This window comes from Mycteria americana, chromosome 4, assembly GCF_035582795.1.
Source record: "Mycteria americana isolate JAX WOST 10 ecotype Jacksonville Zoo and Gardens chromosome 4, USCA_MyAme_1.0, whole genome shotgun sequence".
Taxonomy (NCBI): Eukaryota; Metazoa; Chordata; class Aves; order Ciconiiformes; family Ciconiidae; genus Mycteria; species Mycteria americana.
This window is the reverse complement of record NC_134368.1, coordinates 13370975-13383921: the sequence shown is the minus strand read 5'-3', so window position 1 is coordinate 13383921 and position 12947 is coordinate 13370975. Positions and strand designations below refer to the sequence as shown.

Sequence of the window (12947 nt, the reverse complement as noted above, 5' to 3'; positions counted from 1 at the left end):
GCCAGCTACAAAATCTTAATAATGCAAGAGCTCTGTTGTATGTTATGTCCTACTGCAATTCAGAAAGTTTAGTTCTGAAAAGATATAGTGTAGAAGAAGCTTCTTCCATGTATTTTGATCTCTGTATGTCTTTTCAATCTTGTGAAATAGGCAATAACGTAAATTTTTCAGGTAACCAAGATAAAAGAGAGTACAGGGGAAAAAGAAACAAAAATGAAAGAAGAAAAAAACCCTATTGCCCTAGAAATAAGTTAAAGTCTTTAAAGTATTCATGGTAATATGAATCTCCTATATATGCCTTTTACCAACTCCATATATTCTTTTTATTTGGTTATGCCCTAGTGCCCTTCTGAGGGGCTCGAAACAGGCCCACCTCTTCCTTGCCTCAGTCTGAGATATACATCACTATTTTAACCACAGGTTTTCTTCCAGACTTGTCTGTATCATCCAATAATAGATATAACACTATCAAGAGTAAAATATTTTGAGCAATGTTACTCTTTATCCCCAAATAGCCATTAATCTTTTGAAGCATGTATTCCCCTCTCTGTCAAGCTCCCTCTTACCATAACTTTTTCAAGGATTCCTTAAATGGGTCTGTTCATTAACAGCAGAAATGGCAGGAAAGATTCCTGCAGCCCTTTTGTCAGCAGCCAAAGTTCTCTTGAGGCTCTGGCTGCGCGATGGTTGGATTACGAAGTACGGAGGCTGGGAGAGCTCATTTAGCAAGGCTCTGAGTCTCCCAAGAATGGTTTCTCTGCCTGGGTGGCCCCTTCTCCACCTCTGCTGTCCGTCACTGGGGGACGCTTAGGCTGAGGTTGTTCCTCTGTGCGAGGCAGAAGAGCGGTTTGCAGCTGCAGCAGGACTACTGCTCCATCCTTCTGAAAGTCCACTGGAGTGGCTCTTGAACAAAGAATAAAGGGAAACAAAATAGAAATGCAGGTAGCAGTGGCATTTGATGCAATAGAAGTATTCCGGGCAGTGTCACAGCACTCGCCAGTGAACCTGAGCTGTAGCAGCTGTCTGGCTCCCCAGTCGTACAAATCCAAATCCATCTGAGGCGGATCCAAGGAACTGTTCTTTTCTTCACAGTGTAACTTCTTATTGATTTCTCTCCTTGCACCGTTTTACTCGGCCAGGCAAGGAAGATTAGGGAGATTATCTCTGGGATATGTGCCATCCAGTTACCTTGATTGTACTTAAGAGATTACAGGGGTGTAAATGTGGTGCAACTGGAGGTCAAGGCCGAGACTGTGCAGCCTTGAGTGCTTCCATCTGTTGCGCTTCTGAAACATTTACTCCTCGTGATTGTCTGTTTAATTTATCACTTGCTTCAGGTTAATTGGTATTGCCCAACCACAGCATTAAAAGATTGCAGAGGGGCAAAATTCTGACACTGGACTGAAAATGGTAAGATTTGAAAAACAGGAATTCTGAGCTTCTTTTTTATTTGCCTTATTGACAAAAGTGCCACAGTCCTGCCTGCGTAGCATTATACCGGCTATGCTGAACATTGCCTGCAGTGTTTTCACTTAATGATATTTCCTATGTCATCGGCACGTTTTACTACACAAAGGAGCACTGGCTTGCTGTATGATCCTTGTCATCTTGCATATCCTTCTGTCTTCGGGGTGTAATTGTATTTATTTATGTCGTAGGGTTTCTTATCACAGTTAGTAATATAGTAAACCATATTGAGCATTTCTTGAATATAAAATTCTATAAAGTATTAGCAGACTTACAGGATGGTGAGTTACTAAACGTAGATGGTATGGGGCTGTATACAGTGAAAACAATGCATCTATCCTCGGCTCCCCCAAAACTCAACTCTCTTAATTGTTTAATGCTTTTGGGCTTCTTGACTGGTTTTTGATTTGGTGTTCATTCATCCTTATGTGAAAACAGACTCAACTGCATTAAAAGCAGATAGTTTTGGAAAAACATAGACTGATCAATTTGGTATCTCTGTGTTAAAAGTAAAAAAATAGTTCTCAAGCAGTGTGGATGTTTTTAAGAAGTAATATTTGATCGTTACTCTGTACTTGGTGGAAGAGTTCTTGGGTGCTTGCTCTCCATTGCATGGCTGAACATGCACCGTTCTTTCAACGTCACGCGTACACCCTCAGACTCATTTATTTTGTTTAATAGACCAGGTCTGTCCATGTGATACAAAGTTTCTTTGAAGTGGTGCTCATCTTTTGGCACAATTTGGCCTTCTGCACATGTCTAATTGTTTCAGACTCGTTTATTTTGTTTAATAGACCAGGTCTGTCCATGTGATAGGAAGTTTCTTTGAAGTGGTGCTCATCTTTTGGCACAATTTGGCCTTCTATACATGTCTAATTATTTCTAGTACCACTTTGAAACTGTCTTTATGTTTATCTGAACAATTGTGTTCTCTGCTACTGACGTAAGGTACAAACATAGCAGCTTGCAAGTCCCTGAGAGAGCTGGCTAGGCATGCAGTGGTATGACCTGTCACTGGATGCCTTGTTTAATCATACCAGTTTTTAACTATGTAGTCTTTGATGACTTTCAGGGTTCATCTAGCATTTTCGTAGAAAAGTAACTCTAATTCAACAGATTTCCAGCTGCCCTTAATTCTGATTCTATGGTCATGTTGAAATTCGTATTTGTCTGCAAATTGTTTACTTTTTTAAGCATAGGTAAGAAATTATAGCTCTTGAATAAAAAAAAAAAAAAAAAAAAACAAACAAAAACCAAAAAACAAATCCTGTCTTTTTACTGATATTTCTATTTGTATGTGTAACATTTCAAGTAATCTCAATAAGGTGTGTTTTTATTATCCCCTGTTTTCACAGAATCATAGACAATAGACATGGAAAGGATCTCAAGAGGTCCTTTTCCAAAGCATGGTCATCTGCCTAAACCAGTCCTGACAGATATTTGTCTCATCTACTCTTAACAACTCCCAAGGATGCAGGCTACTTTACCTCCCGAAGCATTTTATCCTTGGTGTGTATGACCAGGCCCTACTATAGAAGGATATTCTGATGTCTAACCTAAATCTCCTTTGCTGCGATTTATACCCAGTATTTAACTCCAAGTAGACTTAGAAGTTTATTCCCTTTTCCTTGGGGTGCCTGTTCACATTATTTGAAGGCTGTTGTCTGTCTACTCTCATCCACCTATAGAGAAATTACCCCCTGGACTTGATTGCATAGTGGATTTTAGAGCACTTTGCAGGCTTCTTCGGTTGCACCTATAGGTAGACCTGGCCCTGGCCCTGGGTTGGTCCACTGTCTTGAACCTATGAGTGGTTCCACAGATTTTTCGTGATGAAACACAGACATGTGTGCTTAGTGTGGTATAACATTACCCAGTAAAGAGAGGAGGATGAAGGAAACATTGTGACAAAGGAATTCACAGAATATAGTGCACAAGAAGCACCTTGGCAAACAAAACAGAGAAATCTCATGGGGTTTGAGAAGTTAAAAAAAGGAGTTTTGGACAATACAGCTAGTAGCATCTCAGAACTGTACAAAAGCTTACAACCTAAGAAGATGAGATAAAGTAAATGTTATTTGTGAATTGTCTATTGTTGATACAAATTGCCATTGGCGAGCTTTGCAAAAACAAAAAAGAGAGAGAGAAGTGAGAATGGCAAAAGCATGGATGCTTGGGTCAGCAAGACATGGAACAGAGCAGACATGGCAGACTGGATAGAGCAAACGTAAAGTAGTAGAGATGAGAGAAAGGATGTCCTTTCCATGCCCAAGGAGGAATGGGCATGCCACAGAGGAAACATGGTTGCTATGGCAGATCTGGAAAATGATTCTGCCTTGGGACACCTGAAAGTGCACAGACTCTCTTACTGGAGCATGAAAATGAAAAGAAAGCACAAGAGCTCAAATACTGAATGTATACAAAAAAGCAGCCTGGAGATAAACAAAAATCTGAGTAGGGACAATAAGGAATGTTCCAAATCCTGAAGGTCTCTAACATCAGTAAAGAAGATCTTCATAAATGAATTTGAATAAATCACATGTGAATAGCATAATTACAGAAAAACTAGATGATCAGTAGGACATTAAGTAGCCTGCGGAATGTGGAGAGAGAAAGCAGGAGGTCCAGCAAGAAGGCAATTGCAGTAGTCCAAGCATGAAATCATGAAAGAATAAATGCTCTCCTTATAGGATCTGCTGAGATTACAGCCTAAGGTAGTATCTGTGGCCATGAATTAGATAAAGCAATAAAAAATTGCATTCCCTCACTCTAGATATTTCTTCTTTCTCAGATGTCCTTACTAGTTAACTCTTTAGTGACAGTAAGTTCTGTCTAGCAATATTTGCTGACATCCCATCTTCATCTTCACGTGCTTGTCATCAGTGGGTAGCTGGGCTGAAGGGTTGGACTTGGCACACTGAAGACCCAGCCTCTGTCTTTGTCAATCAAGTTCTTCTTCCTCGTTTTAAATTCAGCTTTCCAGGATAGGAATAGTGCAAGAGTGACATGCCAGTTTAGCTTTGTTTTAGTTAGATTTTCAGCAGTCAGTGTCATCCAGGATTGTAAAAGATACATTTAAGAATCTGGCATGAAATTTGCAGTTTTCCTTACTGGGTCGATTAATTTTCCCAGAAGATTATATCATGACTGGGCAGAAAGTGTTGTGCAGGATTATTGCGAGGTAGTATAACTGAAGGACTGGTTTGCTTCTTGAGGGAAAAGAAATCACTGTGAAAGGAAAATAGCGGTAAGGCTGACCTGGAAATCTGAAGGCGTAAATTCTGAATGGAAGGAACAAAGTTCAAGGCAGCGGAAGGGCAATTTCTCTTGCTAAAACCAGGATCTGTTAAGGTCTTGCCTCAGAAAAAAACTGACATCCAACAGTCTGCGTGTACAAACCTCTTTCTTGGTAACAGTCGCTGCCGAAAGTAAGCTCTTCTTTGTTGCAGTAAACTTCTCCACTCCAACCCCTCTTTCTTTCACCGGATCCCTCCAGTCTGCCCTAAATTAGTCCTCCTGTCCTTCTGCACCGTGCGTTTTGGCTCTTTGTGCGCTGCTTCTGCTGGCTCAGCAGCTCCTACCCCACCCTGAGACAGGAGAACCACGACTGTGCCCGTCCGCCCAGCTCTCGCCTCTGCCACCACCGCCCGTACAACCGCTGCCGCCCGCCAGCGCGTGGGCCAAGGGAAGCGCCTTCCCTGCCGTCACTGGAGTTTTGTGTTTGTTAACGGCACTGTACAAATGTTTTATTGTAATAATGTCGATGATATTTTTTCTCAAAGCTCCTGGCATCACAGGAGGATTTTCTAGAGGCTTTCATGTGACAAAAAGAGCTGTTTCTTTACTCCTTGCTTCACTTCCATCCTTATTTAATGGATAATCATGGGGGCTTTTCTCCCACTGCAAAAGAAAAGGTGAATTCAGTATTAGATGTTCTGTAATGTGGGCTACCCAGCCATATATTTAAGGCAGGAGGTGAAGCATTCTGTGCATGTAAGAGGCTTTTTAAAGCCTGTTGGGATCAGTTGCTGTGTTTTGCTCTCATTTCTGTGTCAAGAACAGTTACTATTTCGTACTCAGATGGAAAGAATTAAAGTTCTGGCAGACTGTCTGCTTCTGAGTAATTATTGAGAACACAAGAAAAGAGATCTATTAATGGGATGCTAAACAAAAAATCTACTTTAGACCACAGTTCAACAAGAAAGTCTTTGAAAACAGCATTGAGCTGTCATTGATAGGAAGCTTCACTTAGGTTCTTTTGTGTTGAGATGTGTCAGATATGTAAAAACACTTTAAATTTAACTAAATGATTAGTTATTTAATAACCATCTTTTGTTCATATTAAAAACCTTTCCAGTGTATTCATTTTGTTTTTGTTAATGTCTTTTCTTAAATCTAAGTGCCTCAATTGCATCACGCATGTTGCCTAAAGCGTGACTGCCATGCTTCGCCAAGTCTTCGGTGTCTCTCAGTGTTACTCACATTTTCTTCAGTCTTCACTGGATTCTTATAGAATTTGTTTTATTTCTCTCTTAGAGTTCTACAAAGTTGTTTTCTTGAAATATATATTTTTTATTTTTTTTTTTAAGCCAATCTTCCCCAAACTCATATTCTCTTGACAGTTTGGTAGCTTTGTTTCATATTCACTTCATTGCCTTAGTTATTTTTCCAGTAATAAGGTAACCAGAACTGTATACAGTTTCTCAGTTAAGTACCAAGGTCATAAAGAGTTTACAAGCTTTCACTCTCTGTGACTAGATGTCATTTCATATGCAGCCCCAACATCTGCCTTTATGCTGCCATATCCTATTGCAAACTCATGTCCTTTTTTCTCTGTTTGCTAAGCTTAGTTCAGTGTTGCTAGTTCCTGATTTATTTCTTCTGTTTAATATTAGTGTTAAATTATTTTCCCCAGCTGTGCATTTTTTGTCTGAGAAGTTTGGACTGAAGAAGCTGGGAAAACTGAAAGCAAGCTGTTGCAATATCCACGCCTGAAATTCTTGAGAAATGAATGCAGAATGTTGACTCTCATGTTATTACTGTTGGATATTTAAGTGGATCTGACTACATAGATAGATAGATTAGCATTATGTGCTATAATATATATGAGCTGTGTGCATGATATGTACTACTTCCGATGTGTAACTGCTGTAAATTATATCTGATCCTCTTTGTGCTATGTTATGCTTTACCCTGGACAAAATAGTTCTTAATTCTCTAGGTACCTGAGGATTATTTTTTAGAATAGCTTTGTTTACATTGTTTCAGTCTTTCCTTGACTCTCATCCAGATCTTGGAAAATAATTTACTTCCCCCCCCCCCCTTTCCTTTTTTTCCTTCTTTTCAAGAAGTCATTTCCCACAAAAGCCAAAGCAGATCACAGCTTTTGCACGTTCATGGTTTTTGGTCTTTACTAAGCTGGTTTGCACTCTGATAACCTGGAGCCAGAAGACAGTGACTGACCACCTCGGAGTGGTGGGATACAGCATGCTGATTAGTACTGTGTTGAGATATTACTGTCACCGACCTTTCAGATGTACTTCCCCCCTCCCCCTATTCAACTCTCCTGGCCAGCTTATTGTTTGTAAAATAGAAATTATGGGAAAATTAGTCATTCTGAATCTTATTTTTCTACAGGATTTACAGATAATCAGTACAGATGAAAACCAGGTGTTTGTGGCTGTCCAGGAGTGGTACCAGACAGACACGTACAACCTGTACCAGTCTGACCCGCAAGGTGTTTACTACTCTATCCTGCTGGAGAACGTCCGGAGCACAAAGCAGCCAGAAGAGAATGTCCTGATAGATATTCTGGAGGTAGGTCTTTATCTCTTCCAGTGTGTGTAGTCTGGGTGGAGTTTTAATTTTCTTTATTTCGATTGAATATAATTAATTTTACATTACTATGTTTTCACAGTTATCTTTAACATAAAAAGACTAGGATTTCTTTCTTATTGATACCGCATCATTACTACTTACATGTTTCCCTTTTGCCTTGCTTATGTGCTGTGCACTCTAAGAACCAGATTCTTTATATGGGGTTCCATGGATGTGCGAAACCAGAACTGGCTGAGGTGTTTTGGGGTTTTTTTTTTTTAAGATATTGAAAAGTGAAGCTGGCAGCACAATTTATTATTGAAGTAAGAAGTTATGCAGCTGCCTACTACAGCTTTTTTCTTCTAGATGACTCAGTGCTACACTTCCTGACTTAGAGCAGGACATCTTTGAGCCAGCAGGGTCTTAAATAGTAATCCTGAGAGCCTTGTGCTAGGTTATGTCAGCTCTGACAAGCGAAGAACCAACAAAATTAGATATTGGACAGCAAATCCACTTGCTTTCAGTAGGTGTCTTGTGCCAACAGCATTTGCTATGAGACAAACTCTCCTGTAAACAAATCTATCTTGGATTTTAACATCAGCGTACTTGGCAAAAGAAAAGACTGAAGAATATAGTGTTTTGGAAGAGTAGCACAAACTGTTATCCGTTCCTGTTAATGATAACATTTAAATGTTATAAGGTGTGTATTTGCTCTGGTTCTGTTCTTTCTTGTAGCACATAGCACAGGATTTTAAACTAATGGACCTTTGCTCTGACACAGTTTGGCCACAGTTACTCTCTAATCTGCCTGGTGTTAGTTAAAAAAAAAATAAATCTTTATAAGTGCACCAGACTTCTCGAGAAAAGGTTTGTAGTAATTCAGGGTACGAGTCATACACTTACAGAGCTGTTAAATGGCTGTAAATAGACTCTTGGTGGGGGAAAAGGATTGGTTTTCCCCCTTATCTCCTCCATCTTTGTTTAGCTTTTTCTTTCCAAATGAGTGTAGTAAAACAAAAAGGTGTATCATTACCAATGATTATTTTCTAGACTCTACCTTTTTAGAAAAGAGGCTTCTTAATAAGTGAAGCTGGGCATTGTGTGTAGCCACATTCCCATGGGGTGATTTATTGAGAGCATTAGTTTGCAGCTCTCTGCTGCAGGTCACTCCTGCAGGAGGCAAAGCTAAAAGGGAGTCAGGTGCAATCTCTTCTCCCTGCGTCACCTGTAGCATGTAATTTCAGATAAGTTGTACAGAGATGCCACCCCTGGCTGTCCTTTTGTCTACAAGAGTTATTTACTTAATTCAGTTTCACTGATTATTTCAGAATTTCACAATGTTACTGAGGGCATATTTGATAATGCACAAGAGAGAGATCCTAGATTATTGTGAGTGCTGGATTAATTTGTAGGGTTGCATTAAACAGAAAATGTGCACATGATAAAGATTAATTGAAAGACAACTCACATGGAGCCATACAATTCAATTTTTTAGGGCTATTTTTGGAATAGAATTGCATTATAGGAGAACACTTTTACTTGCTTACAATAAGAAAGCCTACAGCTTCCGGATAGCTTGTATGATAAATAATTAGTGTTCTTGTTCTTTACTAGAATGTGATCAAGCACTTGTACCTACAAGTAATGTGTGGATTATTTACACAGTACAAAATAGCTCCTAAATATAACATATATGCAGTCCTCGAGGATGGGATTTTTTTCGTCTTGTCTGGGTTTTCTCTCTGGGCATTTTAATGCAAGTATCCCATCTTGGGAAGAAGAATCTTCAGTGCAACACAGAGACAGTCCTCAATGGTTGACAATTTCTCTTTCCACCACTGCATAATTCTCCTTAAAATTTGCACTGTTCATCTTCGTTATCTTCTGCTGACCTCACTTCATCTTTTACTTGCACATCTGCTATAAAATCTTTCATAGGTTTCTACCTGTCTGCATTCATTTTCTTTTATATGCTTTATCTCTTTTTTTTGTACCATATTTCTTTTCATGTTGCGTGTGTGAAAGGGGAATAATTCCCAAATACTTGTACAAAGAAGGAAAGAAAAAGAAAGGTAAAGTATTAAGTGACTGTCCAAAAGGAGCATGCCCTTGAAATTTGTGACTGTACAAAAGGAACATGTCCTTGAAATTGTATCAAGTGCTGCCGATGTGAACCAGTCACAAATTTGACATAGGCATATTTGCAAAATGGGAATACTAACATAATACTTCTTGATTGGATCTGGTTATGACTCCTCCTATGGGTAAGAGCTACACAAGTTGCAGTACACATTCTTCATCCTTTTTTTCCCAAACAACAAATCATATATATTTAAATTTTAATCACAAACTTCTACTATATAGCTCCATTTTTTGTATTTCAGTAACTGCTGCTAATAAACACTGTGGGGCCACCTGAACAGTGCTGCTTGCTCCCAAGTAGTATAGAATATTGTTTGGCTGTAAAATCAGTAATGTAACAATGCAGCAATTAATGTGTCACAGAATACGTAGTCACAGAAGAAAACCTGTTTAGAAAATAGGTTTGTAAGGTACAAAGTGCTTTTCTAAGAGTACTGGGGAACCACTAACCCCTGAACTGTTTTGGAAAATAGGTGCTCTGAGAACTAATCTAAAAGTTCAAAGAAAATCAAAGGAAAGGTACTTTTGAATTGCCTTGTGTTTGTCTGTCTTGGGTAGCTACTGGGCTGCTCATCAGAGTAACTGAACACTCCACGATGTTGAAGTGTCGTCTTTTCCGTAGCACCTTATTAGCAATGTGAATCTTTTCCCTTCTTGGTAGAAAGATACTAACCTCCCAATTTTAGATTAGGGAACTGAGTCAAGGAGTAGAAAGTACAGAAGAATTTGGGTGCCTTGGCATCACAGTTGAATCCAGAAGGTAGATTTGACACACAGCATTTACAGTATTTACAGAAAGTCAGGCGTGTATTTACAAAGGTCACCGGACAAATAAAATAGAAAATGCTACAGAGGGGGTGGGATGTTTTAAAGCTGCCATTTTTTACACACCATAATTTTATATTAGTTATTATTTTTTAGGCTATTTTTAGGCACTGCTCCAAACATCATGTTTCTAAACTTGCTCCGAAGATAGATGCCTGAAACTTATTTATTATTTCCAGCAGGCTTTATGCCTTTCATTCAACATAGAACTGTTGAAGTGCTGGTCAGCTTTTATCTTTTTTTAGAGCAGCAGTGAGAGAAGTTAACTGAGACACTGGAAGAAATGTTTTCATAACCTTTCTGTCTGATAGATCCAAACACTTATGTCCCATATTGTAGAGAGGAGAGGCTACCCTAGCACTTGGTTAGGTTAGAGATGGGAGTGGGAATGGAGAAAAATTTTAGCCTGACTCCCATTGAATGATTATATGGAATGATTAAATATTCATTAAACAAGAATGAGACAGAGAGAAAGAGGAAGAGAAAGAGAGGAAACAAAAATATTCATGATGCAGCACTGTTTTTGCCATCCACAAATGAAGACAGAAACCTCAGTTGCAGTCCCTGATCTAATTATTGTTTAAATATTTAATATTGTGTTCACTGGAAGAAAGACATGCACAGAAATTGAACCCCAAGTCTACTTTCCCAAGTAAATATTTGAACTGCCAGGCTTTTTGGTCGTATTCATGGCTGTGCCGTCTCTGGAAGATAGAATATGTAATAAAGCCCCAGCAAGATGAAAGTGCTTTGAAAGTAAAGAAAGCAGGTTCCTAGTTTCTTCCCTCCCCTTCCTTTTCTCACCTGCACTGCAAAGTAGTTGACTTTTATAGTATGTTTGACTTGGAGGTGATTCGGAGCTTCCAGCATCCTGGATAAGTAAGCCAGCCACACATGCATGGCGTTTAAGGAAGAAGGAACTCAAGAAAGAGCGGGAAATTAAAATGTCTGTACAAAATTTGGTTATCTAAATGTAAATATATTTCCGAGTTCTAGGCTGTTACCATAACCAGCAGAGCATTCTTGTTCTCTGTAGATTTGGGTCAGTTCCTTAGAAAAAAGCTTGTATTTATAAATAATAGGTATCAAACCTGCAGCCTGCTGGAAGGGATGCCTTCTCTTCACCCTAAATGCAGACTTTTGTTAAATGAATGTCAAAGGGAGTTCATAACTGGTAGTTGGACAAAAAGAAAACAGCAAGTATTTCAGATGCAAAATAAATAGTAATTCCAGGAATGAATCATGTCAGCAAGAGGCAAATATTCCTGATCATGCAAAGAGCTGCCTATCTTGTGCATTTAGTTGTAATGAATGCTTCAGTTCTGTTAAATGTCAGATTAGAGAGCTGTACGATGCTGGAAAGGGTATATGAGTTGATACACATTTTCAAGAGTTTTTCAGAAATTCAAGAAGCCTCATAAATAATTGTGAGGGAAACGAGCACTCTTAAGTAAACCTTCAAATTTAATGCAAGATCTTCTCTCATGCCATTGGGTGGAATATTAACGCATAACATTTATGTTAGGGCTAGAGCTAAACATATTAAGGTGTGATTACTGTCAGGTTGCTTCTAAAAATTATCCCCATTAACTTTGACACTCTGAGTTGTAATAACTTTCTAATACAGATTGTTTTGAAATAAAATAACTAAGTTTGCCCAAGAGAAGAGAGAGCCTATAAACTTTTTTTTTCTTTTTCCCCAGAGGTTAAACAGGTGAAGGGAGGCTAAATATGTGGAGGTAGACTGGGTGTGGAAGCATTTCAGATGCTTGAGAGGTTGATTCAGCCCTCACTGTTTCTTCCCCAGATGATCTGTCTGCATTTATTTCCTACAAAAGGCAATGGTGCTTCCTAATTCAGTGTTATTTTAAAGGATATTGTATTGTATTTTGTTATTGTAACCTATTTGTGTACTATTTATATGATGTGGGTCATATGACTTCAGTGTAAAAGTCAGGTTGCTGTTACAAATTGCTTACATCATTTGTTGAATAACATTTTAGAGATGTCTGTATTTAAAAAAATGCAGAGCTGCGATTTTAACAGTGTACAGAAGGGCCATGCTATCGTAATTTTTGTATTTTGCTGTATAAGCTACATGTAATTTGGTTAGCCTTCTGACATTGGGAGAACTGTATATCCTTTTTAAGTACACGTAGAAATACAAATCAGTAATTATCCTCCCCTTTCCCCTTTCTCCCGTTCCTCTTATCCTTTTGCCTTCCCTTTTCTTTTTAAAGCTATCATTCACTTTCCTAGTGGAGAAACTACCTGAGGTGCACAGTTCAGAGCCACAAAAGAGCAGCTAATCAGGGATAAGCGTTGAAAAAAATGTGTATGTGCTGGTCATTAACCCTCTCTCCTGTATGCTTCAGGTCAGAGGTGTAAAAGGAGTCTTTTTGGCCAACCAGAAAATTGATGGGAAAGTTACAACTCTGATAACCTACAACAAAGGCCGTGACTGGGATTTTCTAAACCCTCCAGACATTGATATGAATGGCAAACCGACAAACTGCAAACCTGTAAGTGGTTCTTTTTAGCCTATCCTTTCTCTAAAGTGCAGAAGAACTTTATGGTAGGATGTGTAGTAGTTCCGACAGCCCCAGAGCTTTGCACCAAGTTTACCAGCCAAACTAGCAGGCAAATCTACTTGCATTGCGTGAGCAGTGGTTTCACAAGCTGTTAGTCCCGTCATC

At 39.0% G+C, this 12947-nt stretch overlaps 1 protein-coding gene across 9 annotated transcripts in view; it reads left to right on the top strand.

Annotated features, from left to right (window-relative positions):
• The window catches only part of SORCS2 (sortilin related VPS10 domain containing receptor 2), a 645075-nt gene that overhangs the window by 552521 nt on the left and 79607 nt on the right, over window positions 1–12947 (top strand). For all 9 annotated transcript variants that reach the window (XR_012775470.1, XR_012775469.1, XR_012775468.1 and 6 more), the window contains exons 9-10: window positions 7105–7284; window positions 12627–12773. Coding sequence is in view for 5 of the 9 variants with exons in the window: in XM_075499712.1 (XP_075355827.1) it covers window positions 7105–7284; window positions 12627–12773 (327 nt within the window). In the remaining 4 variants the exon portion in view is untranslated. The remainder of the gene's footprint in view (window positions 1–7104; window positions 7285–12626; window positions 12774–12947) is intronic.